The 21,645-nt window shown below is 39.2% G+C and overlaps 1 protein-coding gene and 1 non-coding gene across 7 annotated transcripts in view; both read right to left on the bottom strand.

Annotated features, from left to right (window-relative positions):
- LOC139749043 (mediator of RNA polymerase II transcription subunit 25-like) overlaps positions 1–21,645 on the bottom strand; it is a 70,443-nt gene that overhangs the window by 32,136 nt on the left and 16,662 nt on the right. For all 6 annotated transcript variants that reach the window (XM_071662453.1, XM_071662457.1, XM_071662454.1 and 3 more), the window contains exons 6-11: positions 17,899–18,127; positions 12,133–12,229; positions 10,408–10,479; positions 7,274–7,438; positions 5,080–5,284; positions 1,107–1,269 (exon numbers count right to left, since the gene is read on the bottom strand). In XM_071662453.1, the coding sequence (XP_071518554.1) occupies positions 1,107–1,269; positions 5,080–5,284; positions 7,274–7,438; positions 10,408–10,479; positions 12,133–12,229; positions 17,899–18,127 (931 nt within the window). The remainder of the gene's footprint in view (positions 1–1,106; positions 1,270–5,079; positions 5,285–7,273; positions 7,439–10,407; positions 10,480–12,132; positions 12,230–17,898; positions 18,128–21,645) is intronic.
- On the bottom strand, positions 13,148–13,250 carry LOC139749267 (U6 spliceosomal RNA). The gene has a single exon (XR_011712938.1). It is a non-coding gene; the product is annotated as a U6 spliceosomal RNA (small nuclear RNA).

Below are 21,645 nucleotides of genomic sequence, written 5' to 3'. Positions count from 1 at the left end.
ATATATATATATATATATATATATATATATATTAGGTACAGTAGGTTGAGGGTCAAGTCAATTGGGAGGTAAGTTTGAATGGAGAAAAACTGGAGGAAGTAAAGTGTTTTAGATATCTGGGAGTGGATCTGGCAGCGGATGGAACCATGGAAGCGGAGGTGGATCATAGGGTGGGGAGGGGGCGAAAATCCTGGGAGCCTTGAAGAATGTGTGGAAGTCGAGAACATTATCTCGGAAAGCAAAAATGGGTATGTTTGAAGGAATAGTGGTTCCAACAATGTTGTATGGTTGCGAGGCGTGGGCTATGGATAGAGTTGTGCGCAGGAGGATGGATGTGCTGGAAATGAGATGTTTGAGGACAATGTGTGGTGTGAGGTGGTTTGATCGAGTGAGTAACGTAAGGGTAAGAGAGATGTGTGGAAGTAAAAAGAGCGTGGTTGAGAGAGCAGAAGAGGGTGTTTTGAAGTGGTTTGGGCACATGGAGAGGATGAGTGAGGAAAGATTGACCAAGAGGATATATGTGTCGGAGGTGGAGGGAACAAGGAGAAGAGGGAGACCAAATTGGAGGTGGAAAGATGGAGTGAAAAAGATTTTGTGTGATCGGGGCCTGAACATGCAGGAGGGTGAAAGGAGGGCAAGGAATAGAGTGAATTGGAGCGATGTGGTATACCGGGGTTGACGTGCTGTCAGTGGATTGAAGCAGGGCATGTGAAGCGTCTGGGGTAAACCATGGAAAGTTGTGTAGGTACGTATATTTGCGTGTGTGGACGTATGTATATACATGTGTATGGGGGGGGGGGGCCATTTCTTTCGTCTGTTTCCTTGCGCTACCTTGCAAACGCGGGAGACGGCGACAAAGTATAATAAAAAAATAAAAAAAAAAAATATATATATATACATATATATATATATATATATATATAATAAATATATATAAGGGTATTGTTATCTAAATACAAATGCTGCCATGTTACTCATATCTTTAAAAAGAAAAAAAAGGCACTGCATGATGCCAGATGCAGAGCGGACCTACCAGGTAATGGTCAAGAATTCTTCTTTTATACTAAAACAGTTACACATTATGTAAACAAATCTGGAAAACGTACCATATTATGAAGCAAGAAGTTAGTGAGAGTATCAAGTGCTGGACTTGGATCTGGTAAAAACATGACAGTCTTAACATTCTTGAAGTATGTATTACCAATGGAACCCAGGATCTGCTTTGGAATCATTTGCATTATAAGTGTTGGTGCCCAGCAGTCCGCTTTTCTGTAACACAATCATTGTAACTCTTTTAGGTACAATGCAAAAAGTAATTAAAATCTGTAAAAATTACCATGAAAATAATTCATTATCATACCAATTGTCATAAATACATTACTTATGCTACATCCAGTACTGCAACCTAATGATTTGAGCTTCTTATCAATCTTCGTAATTCAAAATATCAAAAATCCTACAAAGAGACTGAGAACATCTGCTTTTGATGGAGAATACACTACAGACTGCTGATTCCCAAAACTATAAACAAGGGTTTCCAACCCAAGAATGCATCAAGGAACAAGTCAGTAAGTTGTGTACAACCAATGCACTGATGGGCAATCCTTTTCTTGGAGACTGACAAGAACTCATGACCCTTGACATTCATAACTGCTTTGATAAAGGTGTGACAAACACCCTTAATACAATGGAAGCTGAGCAAAGGGAAAAGTACACAGCTTATGAGGGGGACATTTAAGTGGGGAGGATTATGTCAAACCATCTGTCAATTCTTACATGACCTCCTTTTCCAGCAACACCATAGTAAAACCAAATCCTAAGGAAACCAGCAAATGGAAAACATTACAAGCATATGGTCCCTCCAATTAGTTGTTCATCTGCAGTCAGGTTCATGAGGGTGATTAAAGAGTTCTATCTATCCATATATATCTCTGATGCCGCTTCCCTTCTGGAACTCCCTTAAGGGGATGGCTACAGCATTAGAGTCTCCATAACTAGTGAGCTCCAGTGATGCTTTTTAGCTTTTAGTGCCTCACCTTTAACAGGCCAATGACAGGGGGCAACTCAAGTGCAGTGTTTGCAGAGGCTCCTACCTAATGTTCCCACTGACAACTCTACCCAATGCTCCTGCCTAATGTTCCTAACCACTACTACTACCTAATGCATCTACCCAAATATTCCTCCATACTACTTCTATCTATTGCTTCTACCATTTTGCCAAAAGGCAAGGCTAGCACATAGTGCTCACCACAGGAATATCTAGTTTCAAAGAATGAGCTGTGTGAGTTAAGTTTTGTTAAGTGTTATGTGTGACAAGGAGAGATTGTATGAATGTGGACAGAATACCAATAGTTCACATGTGGGTAAAGCAGAAAGGAAAGGCAGCTACCTGGGTTAGAGGAGTGCAACGTGACAACCACTGAAGTGCGAGCTCACTATGCAACCATCAATAACCCTCCTGATAACCAAACGGGTAGTACTGGTAACATACCTCCCTGGTCGCTGGTTACCTACCAACTACTACGAACATAAAGAGTGCTTTTCCAGTGACAATCATCCTAGGCCCCTATCACAAAGTCAGCATACTAAATTCTAACTGCCAAGATGTAAATCCTATTTACTGGATCTCTTAAACCCCATCTTCCAGCTAAAAGCACCTTGTTTTTCTTTGCTTGATGTTAAAGTTTAATGGTCCAGCAGTAGAGCACACCTTTTCCATAGGCAGTTTCAACATTTGAAGATTGCAGTGCTGGGAGCTTTATACACTGGACCAATCACCAAATTCAGAAATTCAACTGACTAGATATTGGATGGGACACTCACTGGAGGGATAGTTTGAAGGAAGCCACTCAAGAAAGACAAGGAGGTGCAGAAGAAAGTTTCTCACACACAAAGTTGTCATTAATATTACATTCTTACATGACTTCCACAACATGAAAGAGTTATTTGTTTTGCTGAAGGAGTGGCTGCCCATTATCATCCAGCAAATTGGTTGTGTCTAGAAACAGTAATCCAATGACAGCAAATGCTCATAATGAAGTTGACACTGTCAATGGACTGAACCAGGGCAAGTAAAGCATCTGGGGTAAACCATGAAAAGGTCTGTGGGGCCTTGATGCAGATTAGGAGCTGTGGTTTCAGTGCATTACACAACAGCTAGTGACTAAGTGTGAACAAATGTGGCCTTTTTGTCTGTTTTCCTGGTACCATCTCGCTGAAGCGGGAGGATAGCGAAGCTGTTTCCTGAGGGGCAGAGTAGCAAGAGGAATGGATGAAGGCAAGCAAGTATGAATATGCACAAGTGTATATATATATATATATATATGTCTGTGTATGGATGTGTATGTATATGTTCATGTATATACATGTGTATACAGGTGGGTTGGGCCATTCCTCGTCTGCTTCCTTGCACTACCTCGCTAACGCGGGAGATGGCGATTAAGTATAATAATAAATAAATAAATAAATGTATATGACACAAAAGGGTAAGCAAACTGGCATGGTCAGCACAGTATATAAAGATGTTATGGTCCTCAAAGCTGGCATTTTCTTTGATGTGGTAGAGGAACATCCTGATGCACAATTGTGAATAACATTTGAAAAATGGTTTTACTACGTGAATTCCATCTGTGAAAAACTCAATGAGGCAGAAATCCAGCTTTGTAAGCTGCTCTCTTTACTCAAACAAATGCACATGCAGCAGCAAGGATAAAAATGCACAGCACTCAGCCAAAGTTGAGGAAAGTTTGTTTGCTGAATGTGGAATACACATAACACAGTTCATATTTGACTGAAAGCTGATGTTTGTAATGAGCCTAGTATACATTAAAACACATTTCAATTGTCAATGTGTAAATAGTGGTTAACAAGAAAAAACAGTCTCTTTGACAATTAGTTAATACTATAAGTAAATTTTCCCCATAATCATTGTTTGAAAGGAGAATATTGACAGTAAATGTGAATAAAGTAAGGTTACTTAGTCCATCAGTGAAGAAATGACAGGTTATTCAGTGTGAGAGTTTGAATGGAAAGAGGATGGAGAAAGTGGAGTGTTTTCAATAATTGTGAGTAAATTTGGTAGCAAATTGAACCATGGGAGCTGAAATGAGCCATCAAGTGGTCCTAGGAGCACTGAGGAATTTGATGAAAGAGAGGTCACTATCTGGAAGGGTGAAGATGGGCATATTTGAAAGTAGTCACCCCAACAAGTATGCATACATGGCACAAGCTCCAGATGAGTATGTACTGAAGAGGGTGAATGTGTTAGAAATGAAATGCTTGAGAACAAGTAGCGTGAATTGGGTAGATCGAGTACGAAATGATAAAGTAAGAAGAACATGGTTGAGAGAGCAGAAAAGGGTGAGCTGAAATGGTCTGGATATATGGAGAGAATGTGTGAGAAGAGGTTGAAAAAGATAATATACATGACAGAAAAGTATGAGACAAGAGAAAGGGGCTCTGGATTAGATACGAAAGTATGGAGTGAAAAAGGTTTCGAATGTCTGAGGCCTGAACATGCTGGAGGGTTAAAGGTGTGAACTGGAAACTGGAGAAACCACCAAAAGGTCTATGGGGCCGGCTGTGAATAAGGGGCTGTGGTTTTGGTGCATCACACATGACAGCTTGAGAATGGATGTGAATGAATGAGATGATTTCTTCATCTGTTCCTGGCAATACCTCATCAATGCAGGAAATGGTGAACAAGCATGAGAATATGAATGTTTCATAACTCACAAAGAAGAATTGGATATCTGATAAAAGCAAGCTCTTAAAGGGAACACAGGCAGCCATCTCTAAAATTCTTGACAATGATTTGACCTATGTATCTCAGACCACGCACCACTCTCTAAATCACTTCTAAAGGACCAAAACAAATAATACATGTACAGAGTTTAGCACTTAAATCCAGTATGTGAAGATATTTTCCTAAATTATGGGACTACATATGATCATATGAAGGAATGGGCAGAAAAATACATAGACTATCTCAATATGTACTGGAAAACAGAAAAGTTTCACAAATAAAGAAGAGATAGTACCTTGTTCAAAGTATATTCACTACGAATATGTGTTACTTACACTTCTGGTTCACCATTCACTACGAGTGAAGTCATTTTACAAGTGACCTGGTGTACAAGCCTGCTATTGTTATCTGCTTTCTTTTCCTGCCATTCAAGAGTGCCTTGCCATACCACAGAACGCTGACTTGGGGGATTCATTCCCTGTCCAATTGCACCTCCACCTTGTTGCAATTGTGACTGCTGTGATCCTGGAGCCACATCATCTGTTGAAAATAAAGCAACAATATTAATGATAATAGACTGGAAATCAATAATCACCTAAACATAAAAATATCTTTGTTACCAAAAAGACAACAGAGAGAGAGAGAGAGAGAGAGAGAGAGAGAGAGAGAGAGAGAGAGAGAGAGAGAGAGAAAGAGAGAGAGAGAGAGAGAGAGAGAGAGAGAGAGAGTGTGCATGAGTGTGTGTGTGTGTGTGTGTGTGTGTGTGTGTGTGTGTGTGTGTGTGTGTGTGTGTGTGTGTGTGTTTTAAAGACATGGTACATATATGCAAGGTAAGGGGACAAGGTAACACAACCATAAACTCTCTCCCTGTAACACACAAATAGTAATCATAGTGAAAAAGGAAACTGTTTACACAAGCAGAATAACAGGCAAGATCCACTTAAAAACAAGAGGCAGCAATGAAAGAAGATCCACAAGAGAACAAAAGTTTGGCGATGGTATGGAAAATTGTTAAAAAGCAAGACCAAAAGTTACCACAACAAGAGGAGGAGTTAAAAAAAAACATGAAATAACTGAAGGATCGATCATGAAGGGTGTCATGAGACAAGAGAACTTTGGGATCTGAGAAATACAGTCATTGGGTATGAATAGAAATTCAATTTAATGGAGGGGTTTCAGTTGGAACAAAATCTGAGGGAAGAAGGTATATCAATTAAAAAGAAAATCACGACTGATGGGTCTTTTATACATGTCCTATAGGCTGCTCAGTTAGAAGAAGGGTCATAAACACATGGAGAATTTATCGACAATAGTGAGAAAGGAGGTGTAGAAGGAGAAGTGTCAGCAGCTAATCTGTTAGAGGAAAGGACTAAAACACATTAAAAATCTTTAAATTAAAAGCTTTGGTCCTACAAGGATTTAACTGCATTTTCTTTTCCAGGAGCAGCCCTGGTTCCCTTCTGCTTCATGATGCACCAAAGGTTGAGCTGTGGGACTACCAGACTAAATGGTCAAAGTAATTCCATCTTGCCCACTGTGACTTGGAGGGTAATTTTCAACCAAAAGTTGCTCCTAATTTGATGCCTAAACCCAAATGGCACTACCCCAGAGTTTGAATCATTGTCATCACTCTGGGACTTCCCACTTGTTAGAGGACCATACACTAAAAGGTTCCAAAGAAACTGACAAATAAAACAAAGACACAGAAAAGAAAGAAAGAGGGGAGAAAAAGTGTTACCATCCATTCAGAAAAGGTAAAAACTTAAATATGTACATTATACACATTATTCAAACTTTATAATACACCATGCCTCTATCAAATCAAAAAATGGATACTTATCCATGGTATGGTGGAAGAAGCGAGAATAAAAAAGAAAGTTGGAATAAAGTATAAGACATAAGCACACATCCAGTGTCCAGAGAATGATAAAGAATATCAACATCAACAACCAGGGGATGACAATGTCACTGCTGGTTGGAGGTTGCTAATTGGTCAGTGGGTGGACCAAGGCCAAGCTAGTATGCCAAAATCATCAGTGTGGCGGTTGGCAAGGGCTGATAGGCAGCTACCTCAACAGAAGGCAGAAAGTTAAGAGGTTTCCAATCTCAAGGATCTTAAGGGATTTTCAAGGATAACTGGACAATCCAATGACCCTGTAGACAAAAGTGATCATAAGGCTCCTAACTATTCACGAAGGTCATAAAAGATGATTAATCCTTAATTCTGGGACCTAGGCCCCTTTGAACAACTTGAATCCGTACTAAGCTACCACAACCAGTCAACAAAAGACATTTTGAATTAATTTATTGGGTCAACAAAAGACATTTTGTTGACCCAATAAATTAATTCAAAACATATTATTATATTACTGCTTCTACTCAAATGTATCTGCATAATAAGAGTAACTCAGTACAGAATCTCCAGCACTTTCCTTAATGCTTCTGCCTCACACTATCATTCTTGAAAGACTCTCCTATCTAAAAAGATTTCCATATGGCAAAATATTATAAAACAATCCATTGACTTACTTGAAATGGATGATGATGGTGCTTTTGAAGCTCCTGCATCTGCCTGTACTGGCTGTTGAGACTGCTGGTTAACCATTAAGGGTGGCATGACAGGTGGACGCTGTCCTGGACCTCCTTGCCATGCTCCCACACCAGGAACATTATTGGTACCTCCACCCCCAGAGTCTGTAAAAATTATTTCAAATGGATATGTTTTCTTTTCCACCTTCTGTCTTTGCTAATATTTTTGTTTTTGCATCTACTAGAATTCTAAAATAATGTAAATCTATTCAGCCACCACAAAGCATATTGCTTCTAGTATATTCATGCCATTTTCTTCAGTTCATAAGATATTTCTGACCTTTGCTCAAAACTCATATCTCACAGTTGTATCTATCTATACAGAAGATCCTCTGATTTTATCTTCCTATATATGACCAAAAAATATATACATATATACAAGAATAAGCACACATACAAACACATTTCTGGAGACTATAGACATGCAAAGTGCAGTTTTTATCATTAAAGAAATGAGAAAAAAATGGTGGATATAGCCAGGAGGTATTTAGCGAGCCTAAGAAACTTAGGAGAAGTGAGAGACCAAATTGGAGGTGAGAGGATGGAGTGAAAAAGATTTTGAGCAATCGGAGCCTGAACATGCAGGAGGGTGAAAGGCGTGCAAGGAATAGAGTGAATTGGAACGATGTGGTATACTGGGGTCGACGTGTTGTTAGTGGATTGAACCAGGGCATGTGAAGCGTCTGGGGTAAACCATGGAATGTTTTGTGGGGCCTGGATGTGGAAAGGGAGCTGTGGTTTCGGTGCATTATACATGACAGCTAGAGAATGAGTGTGAATGAATATGGCCTTTGTTGTCTTTTCCTAGCACTACCTCTCACACGTGCGGGGGAGGGGGGTGTCATTTCATGCGTGGCGGGGTGGCGATGGGAATGAATAAAGGCAGCAAGTATGAATTATGTATATGTGTATATATGTATATGTCTGTATATGTATATATATCTATATGTTCATAATGTATAGGTATGTATATGTGTGTGTGTGGACGTGTATGTATATACATGCATATGTGGGTGGGTTGGGCCATTCTTTCGTCTGTTTCCTTGCGCTACCTCGCTAATGCGGGAGGCAGCGACGAAGTATAATAAGTAAATAAATAAATAAGAAACTTAGCCTGGTTCTACCTCGCTGACATGAGAAACTGCAATCAAACAGATATTGAGTTGAGAGGTGGGTTGTTCAGTGCTTGTCGGAATAGTTCAGTGTGTATATGAGTTGTCAATTTGATATTCGTTAGAATGGGGGGAATCTGAGCACATGTTACTGAAGTGAAGGCAGGGGTAAGCTTTATAATTCTATTTGTGGGTTGGTGGTTAGTCATGGAGTAGTTGGGCTAGGAAGGGAGAGGAACAATCAAATGTTAACAAGCAAAGGTAGATCTGAACTGGTGGCTTCATGTTAACTCAGCTCATGATCAGCAAGTATTTAATGGATACACTGTTTGAATTCTGACTACCAAATGTTGGGACTCTTTCCTAATAACTACCTTGTCAAATCCACATGCATGTGTCATTTACAGAAAAGGGAATCAGAATCTAAAATAAATCTACAGAGTAAATTGTTGGAGAGAATATCAAATAGTTAAGATGGTATGCTAAGGAGGTGGGAGGGTTATTCAGAAAACAGTGCTTAACCTTCTCTAATCATGTAACCACATTAATAACCTTGAAGATGAAACCCTTTGTAATTCATTTCTTTCAAACGTGATGTGGAATAAGTGGAAAAAGAACTAAGGATATTACAGAGAAACTGTATAAAAAAAAGAAGTTAAACACTATAAAGGACAGCATTCTAAAACAGTGTGAACATATAAAAAACATGCAAGAAAATTATGAGACACTGTATGTGAGAGGTGATAAGAAAGGCCAGAGGCAGACTAAAAGGAAGCAAAAAAAGAAACCGAGAAAAATGTAAAAAAAAAGTGCACTTGCAAGGAGGTATCTATGAGAATGCAAGAATTAAAAAAAGGTGGAAGAAACACAGCATTCAACACCCTACTTTACTATGGAAAATATTGTATTGTGCACTGATGCACTATACTGATATATATATCTTTTTTGTATATCCCTTACCCTTTTAATTCTATTTTCCTCCATCTTTTCCTATATCCCTAATTATACTTACCTTTTATTTACTAGTTTAGGCAATCTTCACTAATTCTATATGGTCTCCATTAGATCTTACAGTGCAAGAAACTGGTAACTGCCATTGACATGAATATTTCTTAAGCAATGGTTTTAGCATAATAATGAATCCTCCATCCTGAAGATGTGGTGATCTATAAACAACATATCTGGCAACATCTAAGATATGTAAGCCTACCAAATTACTCTCAAAATATCTCGTAAACAAGGGAAAAATATTACGTACTGAAACTAGATACTTTTCTGGATACCTACAGAAACAAAGCAAAATCCACAAGAAAGAGAAAGAATACTAATATTGTGACTCAGCTTACTGTGGCTGAGCATCTGCCATGATTCTCAGAAACAAATCCATAAGCAGGTGCCTAAAAAACCTATAAAAAAGAAAAACTAGGATCAACAAAACCAATGCTTCAAATTCTTTAACATCACCAAAAAATATGCTTTACCAAGATATACTGATGACAATCAAAATCTTTCAGCAGTGGAGCATGCATATGGAGAAGCAAGTGCTAATTAAAACAATAACAGTACTTTAAAGGCAATGAAAACAATATCTATGTAGCAAACATATACAACGAAAAAAAGGCTTGGTCCTTTCAGTCAGTAGACTAGTTAATCACTAGGGATTACACTAAGATCTGCAACATGGTTAGGTAAAGTTTCCAATGGGCAATATCTCTGTAAGGAGTTTACTGAATAAATAATCAAATTAGCAAAAAGGGACAGTCAAAACATCAGACTGGTATGGCAGGATTTCTGAAGGGAAAGCCTGAACCAGATAAGATTTCATCAGTTAACTGAAGGTGGGGGACGCAGAGAATAAAATAGAAATATTCTAAAAGGCAGATTGATACTATTTACATAAGTATCTGAACAAAAGATAACCAAGAAGTATCCATAAAACATAAATATCACAAAAACTCTTACCAACAGGCCACCGTTGTCGTGTCTGACCAATCATTCTGGGCAGATTAGCCATTGGACCTCGGACCATAGATACTGTAACAACAATTGGTGCAATGAAAATGAGGAATCTGCAGAATATTTAGGATTCAAAAAAGATATATAAAAACATGAAATGAAAATTGAAAACCTTCATCAAAAATGCTATCATTCATAGTAAATTGTGTCCATTTTCAGGAATATATGCAGTATTACAGCCCGTAAAAAAATAACTAAAATATCCCTAAAGATAGGGAAGAAAAAATACTTCCCAAATATTCCCTGCATGTCGTAAAAGGTGACTAAAAGGGGAGGGAGTGGGGAGCTGGAAATCCTCCCTTTCAGTTTTTACTTTTCCAAAAGAAGGAACAGAAAAGGGGCTCAAGTGAGGATTTTCCCTCTTAGGCTCAGTCCTGTTCTTAATGCTACCTCACTAATGCAAGAAATGGAGAGTAGGTATGAAAAAAAAATCACAGTGATCTACACTAAAGAACACAAAGACAGTTTGTATATCAATATTCAGCATAACTTTCTTTGACAAGAGTCATGAAAGAGTTATGTGGTTGAGAATAAGAGATTCTACCTCTGCCTTTTTATCTACCTATTTCTCTATCTACCTACATCATACAGCCATTTTCCCATTATCCTGCATGACAGTTTTTCATGTCAAACCCCAACTCAACTTTATCATACACATTTCTGCAGATGACTTTATCTAGAATATCACATTCACATACTAAAGGCCTTTGACCTTGCAGCTCAAATTCTGCTTTCTTGTGTATCTATACCCATTCAGTTCATCACAGGAAATCTTACTTTATATTCATATACTCCTCTCTACATGCCTCTATAATCTCATTCCTGATTCTTTAATGTTGGCAAAAATGCTTTTCAGAAGTTTGCTTCTCCCTCTACTTATCTTTTACTTATTTTAACCATTCAAAATTTTGATCAAAACCCACTATTTCTCAGAATACAAGTTTCTATCAAATTTTTCCATATCAATGTTCCACTAACATTAAGCATTATTTTTCCTTATCCCATGAGACTGGAGAAACAATACTACCCTCGTATCTCCTGCATGTCATATAAAGCAACTGCAAGTGGCAAGAGCAGGGAGCCAGAAACCCTATCCTCTTTTTCTTCCAATTTCTAAAAGTGGCAACTGAAGACAAAGCTGAGGAAAGAGTGCTCATCTTCCTCAAAGGATAAGGCTAGAGAATCTATATGTGCACGGATAAGCCAGGATGAGGGGAAGGGAGAATTGGGTAGTATGTTTGGAAAGAGGATCGTGGATGTTCTGGCTCTGAGTGAAACTAATCTTAAAGGGAAGTAGGAAGAATGGTTTAGGAATGTCTTAGGGGTGAAGTCTGGGTTAAGTGTGAGGGAAACAGGAGGATTAGTGGGAATGTGTCAAAGAGCCTATGGAAGTGAATTCCAAACTGATTTGGATGAGAATGAAAGTGGATTACAAGACGTGGATTATTGTCAGCCGTTTATGGGTCAAGATCTTTTGGTATTCTGTGATTAAGTAATTACTTACCTGTTTTGTACGGGGAGGGAGTTTTACATTCATAGGACCCCATCTCTTCAATAATCTCTGGTATCATACAATTTCTTACATCTGCCAGTTGTCTGCATTAACTATGTCTTCAGTCATTGTGTTTGAGTGTGTATAAAAGCAGTAAAGGATGCATTATGCAGACTCACCTGGTACAACATTCTGCTGTTGGTGAGGAACATTGATGGACTGACTGTCAGGTGTGGGATTAACCACCACTGGATTCATTGGACCTGTTCTCACTATCTGTAATATGAATGATAATAAAGCTAAGGAGTTCCAGTTGGAACAGGCATCAGAGATATTAGATAGATTGATAGCTGAATACTTTACACTTATTTTTTTTTCCCTCTACAATGACACTGAATGCTATTTGTTATTCTTAAAGTTACAATATTTACATTTTGAAGGTTGAAAAACTTGTTCTCTAAGAAGCAGAGGCCCTCAAGCATTGAAAAAACATTTCTAGGTGTTATATCAACATAGAACTATTCAGCCTCATATGTAGTGAGGAGGAAGCAGCCTCACTCATCCTTTATGAATGACTCATTGGTGCCTGCAGCTATATGCTCATCTGAGCAGGTCCATACTTGGCCAATCAGCAATTTTATAACCAGGCTTAAGTCACTGGACCCATCTCCAACTGACTGCTTGAAGATCACACATTTTGCAGATCACAGATGACAGCCCAAGACACTCAAAGAAGCTTAAAAAAAGAAGAAAAAAAAAACGTTTTTCATTAAAAAGTAGAGGGGAAGGCCAAGATGGGTGAAAAAAAGTGAAAACACCTTGCAAAAAAAATGCCCATGAGAGAAAAGGTTTTCACCCTTCAAAATCTTAAATTCTGTCTTTTATGGTCTATCTCATGACCAATGGCAGCATAAGCATATGAGAAAGAAGGATTAAAAATAAACTTCACTTAGGCCTAACTTTAAAGAAGAGATCCTTCAATGGTGAACTGGAGGAATTCTGAAAATGAAAGGGTATATCCACCATAGCAAAAACTAAGTTGCTCATAATGAAGGTGGAAGAATGGTGTCAAACACTTTCAAGATTTCCAACAAAATGTTTCACAGGAGCGACAAGGGGAAGGCCACCTTCTAACAACACTGCTCTAGTATAAAGCCCAGGTCAAGCCAATACAGGGTGAATGATATCTAAGTGAAAAAAGAGAAACATTCACAATATGCATGCCATCCTTGCACAGGGATTTGCTATACTTCTCTGTACCATAACAATTTAGTATATGTACTGCTAAACCATGTACTTAAAGCTAAACAGAGGTATATGACTTGTTTCAAAGGCTGAACATCCTATAATTATGAAAATAAAAAAGATACCTTCAGTAAACATGGTAATGTCTTAAAGGCTCTAAGAGAAACACTGCACAGGCTATGAAGCTCTGCTGCTGAAATTACCAGAATAAATAGAATGGACCACTATTAGGCTAACTTTCTCCTAGCCAACTAGGATAACTTTCTTCTAGCTAAAGCTATGGATTATGGTTAATTTGAACCCATCACAAAACTATGTAGAGCCTTAGAGTGAAAGCTCCCTCTTGGGTTGTAGGGAGGGATGGCAATTAGTTCCTTATAGGAAGGGCTAGGAAAGTAAAATTCACTTTCTGATTCGTTTCCTGTTAGGAAAATATCCTAAACTCAGGCTAAGGGTTCTTGATGAACACTCAGGAGGCAGTTGCACTACTAGCCTTGTTCTGCAGTGCAAAGGGCTAAAGAAGAGCTTTTCAGAAAGGACAATCCACTTCCAAGACAACAGTTTCTTCAAGAAAGGCACTGTATTCTTGCCAATCTGTACTGAGCTAAGTAGAGAGGCAAAGGAAATGTACAAAGTCATACGTTAGCTTACTTTAAATCTTTACCCAGTGTCAAAACCAAAACCTAGGACTGAAGTGGAAGTCATGCAATACTCTCTATCATACTCTTCTTATTACCACACCTCTTTCTTATCCTAACATCACTTAATCAACACTCCTAAAGCCACTTTTTGCCTTTAATCATTTCTTTCAAACACATCCACTCTCCTCCATATAATCTTATACATAGCCCATATCTTGCATCCATCAAACAATGTTGAGACTATACCTTCAACCATACCCATTTTCACCCTCCCAGATAGTGACCTCTCTTTACACATATTCCTCAATGCTTCTAGAATCTATAGCCCCTTACCCAGCATATAAATAACCTCCTACATCCATGGTTCCATTTGCAGCTATGTCCACTCCAAAGTATCTAAAACACCAACTTCTTCCATGAGTTCTCTACTCAAACTCACATCCAAACTAACCTGTTTCTCTGCACTTTCTACCTATCTATCTATATCTCTGATACCTGTTTTCTCAACAAATTCCCATCAAAGGGGAGGTCAAAGCATAAGTTTCTACTTATCCCTGTCCTTACGCACCTCCTTTGCATAAATCATTCCACCATTTCTCTCCCTCTAGTACTCTTCCATTCAAGTTCCCCAGGTCACAGATGGTCTCTCTCTCATGCTAACCCCTTTTGGTTGTATTATCATACACTCTCCTTGTAAATTCTTTGTCTTGCATTCTTTCCACATGCCCAAATTATCTTTAAGTTTTATGTTACACCCACTCTACCACTCCACAATTCATTCCCTTTGCATTCCCAGCCATCTCTCATTCAACCCCTCAATTCTTACTTCATTCCATCTAGTTATACCACAAGCTCCTTTCAAGTAGCTCATTTCCACATTCTTGATTCTTGACCTCTGTGAAACATATCAATCTATTCTTTCAATGCTTCCTTTCAAAAACCATTACTTTACTTTCATTCGCATTAACCTTCAATCACCTACACTTATACACATCACAAAACATGCTGACAACCTTCAGCAATGCCTCTTCATTCACATAAAAAAAAAAAGCATCTGCAAATAGTCTTGTAACTAGCCACAGTACTTCAACATCACACTCCATCTCTATACCCTCTTTCCCTCATTTTGCTTTCATCTCTCTTATCACTCCATCCATACATATGTTAAAAAGCAATGGTGACATCATACAGCCGTCTCACACCCATATGTATACCAAAAAATTCATTTACTCTCCATCCACTCTCACACATGCATCTGCTACTCTATACAAAGCTTTCATATCACCCAACAGATGTCCCTCTACCCCATGTATCCTTAATACATCACCCTAAAGCATTCCCCTATAACTCTGTGATATGCTTTCTCCAGAGCCATAAAAGCTGCATATAGTTTCTTACATTTTGCTAGATACTTTTCCACACTCACTTTCACCAAAAAAATCTGATCCACACATCCCCTACCTTTCCTAAAACCCACTTGCTCTTCAATTATTCAGCACTGTTAAACCAAATGACCTTGCTTTTATTCACATTTACTTTCAATTTCTCCTTTCATACACTCTCCCAAACTCAAACAACAACTGCAGTTTCTCACACTTGAATCTAACACCTGTGCTGTAACACCCACAAGCAGCAACTGACTCACTTTCCAAGCCCCCCTCAACCACTACACACTGCAAGCATGCCCCTTTCTCCAAGACTTGCATTTACCTCCTTCACCACCTAATGCATAAACATGTTAAACAGTTATGGTTTAGAACCTGACAAGGGATTACCACACATCCAATCCCTGGGGGCAGCCCCTGCTCCCCAGGACATCATAGCATAGTGATCAAGGTATGGGACTTGCCAGCATCCCTTTGGCATGGGCCAATAGATCGACCTGCCCATTTATGAATGCGGGGATCCTCATTTACAAGCGGCTCCCAACATTCTCACTTTCAGCGAAAGCCACATTTGCATGAATCAAACAATCCCTTCCCCCAAGGGCCAAATTCAAAGAGCTGTTCACCTACCAAACACTAAGAGAGGTCATGAGACAGAACTCAGGAATAAGGAGGCTTTCACCAGATTTATATCAGAACCTGGAATGTCACAACCCAGGTTTTAGAAACTGTAACAACAATCTAAACCCTATCTCTAGCATAACTCCCCTTCTACAGGGCCCATATGCTAAAAAGCATACCAAAAGGACCAGAAAACAATCATCCCTCAGGATACAGAGTGTGGAAGAGAAGAAAGTACAAGGTTATAATACCACCCACTAGTCACTCAGTAACTTTATCATTACCATAAAAGCATAAAATATTGACACCCTCTAAACACCAGATTAAAAAGGAAAATGAGAAAAGGAAACAAACTCTGAAGGTAGAGAGATGGCTTGGAACCCGGTCAGAGGTGATGAAAGACAGGTGACAACACCAACTGCGAGTCGAACACAATTCTATTATTACTTAAATCCACTACATAAAAAAACTGGATCTATTTCTTGGTTAGACAAGTGGTCTAACCTGTTGGGCTTTAGAAGTATTAACTGCCAGAGTCAGCATAACTACTCAACTTCAAACTGCAACAACTAGGTGAACAAGCATAAACACCTAAATCTACTTCAGGGATCAAGACAATCACATCACATGCATTACCACTTGTATGGACTCTGAAGTCAAGCAAAACATCCTAAATGACTAGAATCTACATAAAAATCTACAATACAGCTCATGGCTGTATAATGATAACACTGAAATAACTAAGAAATAAGTAAAACAAAAGGTAAGGATACTGCTCTATAAAAGTGGGCTGCAATTGGAGAAGCCAGGTGGCATGTTTAGGTGCCACTAGAACCAAGCAATGTGTAAGCGATCAGCTGATAGGAGGCAGGTCCTGTGACTTCTGCCTGGTAGTGTTTGCTGATTGGTTGAGAGCATATTCCTTCCAAAGCGACAGACACCATCAAGTCAGTCACAAAGGATGAATTAGGCTGTAGCTTTCTCACCAACTATAAACAAACTGGTATAATACCAAGAGATGTTCTCTCAGTGCTCGCAGGACAGACCACAAAAGAGAGAACTTAGAAGAAAAATGTAATTCTATCTAAATTACATATGATAGCAGGTTTCCTTCAGTAGAGAAAAGCAACTAATGCACATTATGTCTAAAGCATAAATGATGACTGATTTCTTGCCAATCATCAACATTGCCTTCCCCTAAATCCTATCCTATAGCAATCTTCCCTCCAGTCCTCCATACTCTCTATTTTTATAAGCACACACACACACACACACACACACACACACACACACACACACACACACACACACACACACATTCTTTTTATCCTTCCTCTCATCTTTGATTTTTAACTAACTTCACTCCAAAAATCTTACTCAGTTCTTGCCAATCTTTCAAAAGCAATTCTATGCACAAATGCATACTACTGAAGCACAACATCCATAATTTGTTTGCTGCCCCTTTCCCTATTTCATACCATCCAGACTCCTGCACATTTCTCACTTTCCTGGTATTTATATATCTATCTATCATCATTAATTCTATTCCCAATATTCATGAGAAGCATTAGGAGCATACACCCATTGAAGACCACTCAAACACATTTTCAACCCAGGCTCAGTACACTAAAGTTCAACATGAACCTCCACACTTTGCCCAACAAGTTTATTCATCATGCCAACATCATACACAAAATCATTCCTCTAACAACTTTATCTCATATAACCCTAGCACTAATCAATTATCATTGCATTAATCCATCTCTTCTGTAGTCTAACTTGTCTGCTTGATCATTTTACTGGGCTACTACATATCATCTTGACCAACCCATCTTCCACCATACATAATCTATATCAAGTACTGACACCAATACAGAAGGTGGGCTTTATTTACCTAACAAAATGAAAAAAAGCCATTCTAGGTAATCATAATATATTCACAAGCTCTTCATGCAAAGAACCGGAGGCTAAAGTTGTAAGAAAGCATGTAAGGAATACGATGGATGAAAAAAAAATTACAAGCACCATTATTAACAGACAGACAAACCCTCACTTGTCCCTGAGAAGGTTGTGGTGGGGCTGGAGAACCTGCTGTTGCAGGTCCTGGAGAGGGAGTTGCAGCACCAGGAACAAGAGGGTTGGGGGAAGGTCCTGGACCTCCAACTGATGGTACTGCTACTCCCTGTGGAGGGCCCTGGGTGCCAAATGCTGCTGGGGGTGTAGCCACATTAGTTGCTGGAGGGTAGCTTATCAAAGAGGGACTCAGTGCTCGCTCCTGCAAACTGAAAATATCTGTACAGGCCATGTCTGATAATGCTTTTATATCATGAGCAAAGTATGATGTGTGACATCGAGCTACAAACATACAAAAAAGCTGAGAAATCTAACGTACTATACATGGGTAAAACTATGTACAAGGCTGTAAAGTAAAGGAAAAAAGAAAAGGCCTTGCCTGTATAAACTATGTGGTAACAGCAGGATTAGTCATAAAACCATAAAGTAACCCTAAAACACAGCAGAGAGGTAGGTGAATAAGATGAAATATCTGACATATCACATTAAGATGCTTTACAAGAATGAAACTTAACAAAATAAGGCTCCAGGATAAAGAAAATAGATACTCGCCCAACTTCTGAGATTTAAATGGGAATAAAGGGCTCACCACTTTAAAATTAAAGAAGCAAAACATAAGCAGAAGGGCTGTATGAAACATGTGGTATGGCAAGAAATGCAAAGGAAACGAACTGAGTTGTCATATAAATGGTGAGATGTAATACTTTGAGGCGGTTTGGGCATGTGGAAAGAATGCAAGACAGGGAGTTTACAATGAGACGATAGTACAATCAAAGGGGTTGGTGTGAGAGGAAAACCACCTGTGACACGGGGAAATAGAAAGGAAGAATGCTGGAGGAGACAAATGGTGAAAGAATGGATAGAATGGTGTATGCGAGGGAGGCATGTATGGACAGGCATAAGTGGAGACTTTGCATGGCTATCCCCTTGATGGGAGTTCCTAGCTAATGTAAAGCAATGAGGATAGGACAAAACAAATGAAGGCCTGAACAGATTATTATCTAGTAGAAAGTAAGCTTCTGAATTCTGTGTGTGAAAAGAACTTGGGAGTCAACATCATCCCTAACCTGTCACCAAAATCCTATATTAGCAGAATGGTAAAGAAGAGCAAATAGCTTTCAAGTATATGGATAAGGAAATACTTAGCAAGTTCTTCATATCCTATATCAGACCAAAATTAGAATATGCTTCCCAAGTTTGGTCCCCATGCCTAAAGAAGCACAAAGAGCTAATAAAAAAAGTCTAAAGGAAGGCAAAAGAGATGGTACCAAAATTAAGAGATCTAAATTACAAGTATCCTCATAACAACTTTTGCATTTTTAAAACATACTGATATTTTTAAAACATACTGATAATGTGGATGGTGAACAGTTCTTAGAGTGATGTAGGAACAGAGTAACAAGAGGGCATAACCCAAAATTAAGAAAGAACCTTGTTAAAAAAGATATAAAGATGTGCTTTTATAATGAGAATAAGAGTGGGAGATGACTGCAATAGAGTGGCAGCATAGATAGAATGATATACGGACAGATAGACATTATACTGATCACAACAATACATTCTTTAAGAATATAAACAATGCACATCATAGTCCATGAATAATCTTGAACAATAAAACAACAACTTAAAATACTCCCATGGTGTAGCGGTTAGCATCCTGATAGTGACACATTTAAAGGCTGCCCGGCTGTCTCCCGCATTAGTGAGGTAGCGCAAGGAAACAGACGAAAGAATGGCCCAACCTACCCACATACACATGTATATGCATACACGTCCACACACGCAAATATACATACCTATACATCTCAATGTACACATATATATACACACACAGACATATACATATATACACATGTACTTAATTCATACTGTCTGCCTTCATTTATTCCCATTGCCACCCTGCCACACATGGAATAACAACCCCCTCCCCCCTCATGTGTGCGAGGTAGCGCTAGGAAAAGACAACAAAGGCCCCATTCGTTCACACTCAGTCTCTAGCTGTCATGTAATAATGCACCGAAACCACAGCTCCCTTTCCACATCCAGGCCCCACACAACTTTCCATGGTTTACCCCAGACGCTTCACATGCCCAGGTTCAATCCATTGACAGCACGTCAACCACGGTATACCACATCGATCCAATTCACTCTATTCCTTGCACACCTTTCACCCTCCTGCATGTTCAGGCCCCGATCACTCAAAATCTTTTTCACTCCATCTTTCCACCTCCAATTTGGTCTCCCACTTCTCCTCGTTCCCTCCACCTCCAACACATATATTCTCTTCGTCAATCTTTCCTCACTCATTCTCTCCATGTGACAAAACCATTTCAAAACACCCTCTTCTGCTCTCTCAACCACTCTCTTTTTATTTCCACACATCTCTCTTACCTTACATTACTTACTCGATCAAACCACCTCACACCACATATTGTCCTCAAACATCTCATTTCCAGCACATCCACCCTCCTCCGCACAACTCTATCCATAGCCCACGTCTCGCAACCATACAACATTGTTGGAACCACTATTCCTTCAAACATACCCATTTTTGCTTTACGAGATAATGTTCTCGACTTCCATGCATTCTTCAAGGCTCCCAGAATTTTCGCCCCCTCCCCCACCCTATGATTCACTTCCGCTTCCATGGTTCCATCCGCTGCCAGATCCACTCCCAGATATCTAAAACACTTTACTTCCTCCAGTTTTTCTCCATTCAAACTTACCTCCCAATTGACTTGACCCTCAACCCTACTGTACCTAATAATCTTGCTCTTATTCACATTTACTCTTAACTTTCTTCTTTCACACACTTTACCAAACTCAGTCACCAGCTTCTGCAGTTTCTTACATGAACCAGCCACCAGTGCTGTATCATCAGTGAACAACAACTGACTCACTTACCAAGCTCTTTCATCCACAACAGACTGCATACTTGCCCCTCTTTCCAAAACTCTTGCATTCACCTCCCTAACAACCCCATCCATAAACAAATTAAACAACCATGGAGACATCACACACCCCTGCCACAAACCTACATTCAATGAGAACCAATCACTTTCCTCTCTTCCTACACGTACACATGCCTTACATCCTCGATAAAAACTTTTCACTGCTTCTAACAACTTGCCTCCCACACCATATATTCTTAATACCTTCCACAGAGCATCTCTATCAACTCTATCATATGCCTTCTCCAGATCCATAAATGCTACATACAAATCCATTTGCTTTTCTTAGCATTTCTCACATACATTCTTCAAAGCAAACACCTGATCCAAACATCCTCTACCACTTCTGAAACCACACTGCTATTCCCCAATCTGATGCTCTGTACATGCCTTCACCCTCTCAATCAATACCCTCCCATATAATTTACCAGGAATACTCAACAAACTTTTTTTTTTTTTTTTTTTTTTTTTTTTTTTTTTTTTTTATACTTTGTCGCTGTCTCCCGCGTTTGCGAGGTAGCGCAAGGAAACAGACGAAAGAAATGGCCCAACCCCCCCCCCATACACATGTACATACACACGTCCACACACGCAAATATACATACCTACACAGCTTTCCATGGTTTACCCCAGACGCTTCACATGCCTTGATTCAATCCACTGACAGCACGTCAACCCCTGTATACCACATGACTCCAATTCACTCTATTCCTTGCCCTCCTTTCACCCTCCTGCATGTTCAGGCCCCGATCACACAAAATCTTTTTCACTCCATC

Source organism: Panulirus ornatus, chromosome 6 (genome assembly GCF_036320965.1).
Source record: "Panulirus ornatus isolate Po-2019 chromosome 6, ASM3632096v1, whole genome shotgun sequence".
Lineage (NCBI taxonomy): Eukaryota > Metazoa > Arthropoda > Malacostraca > Decapoda > Palinuridae > Panulirus > Panulirus ornatus.
This window is presented reverse-complemented; position numbering and strand designations above follow the sequence as displayed.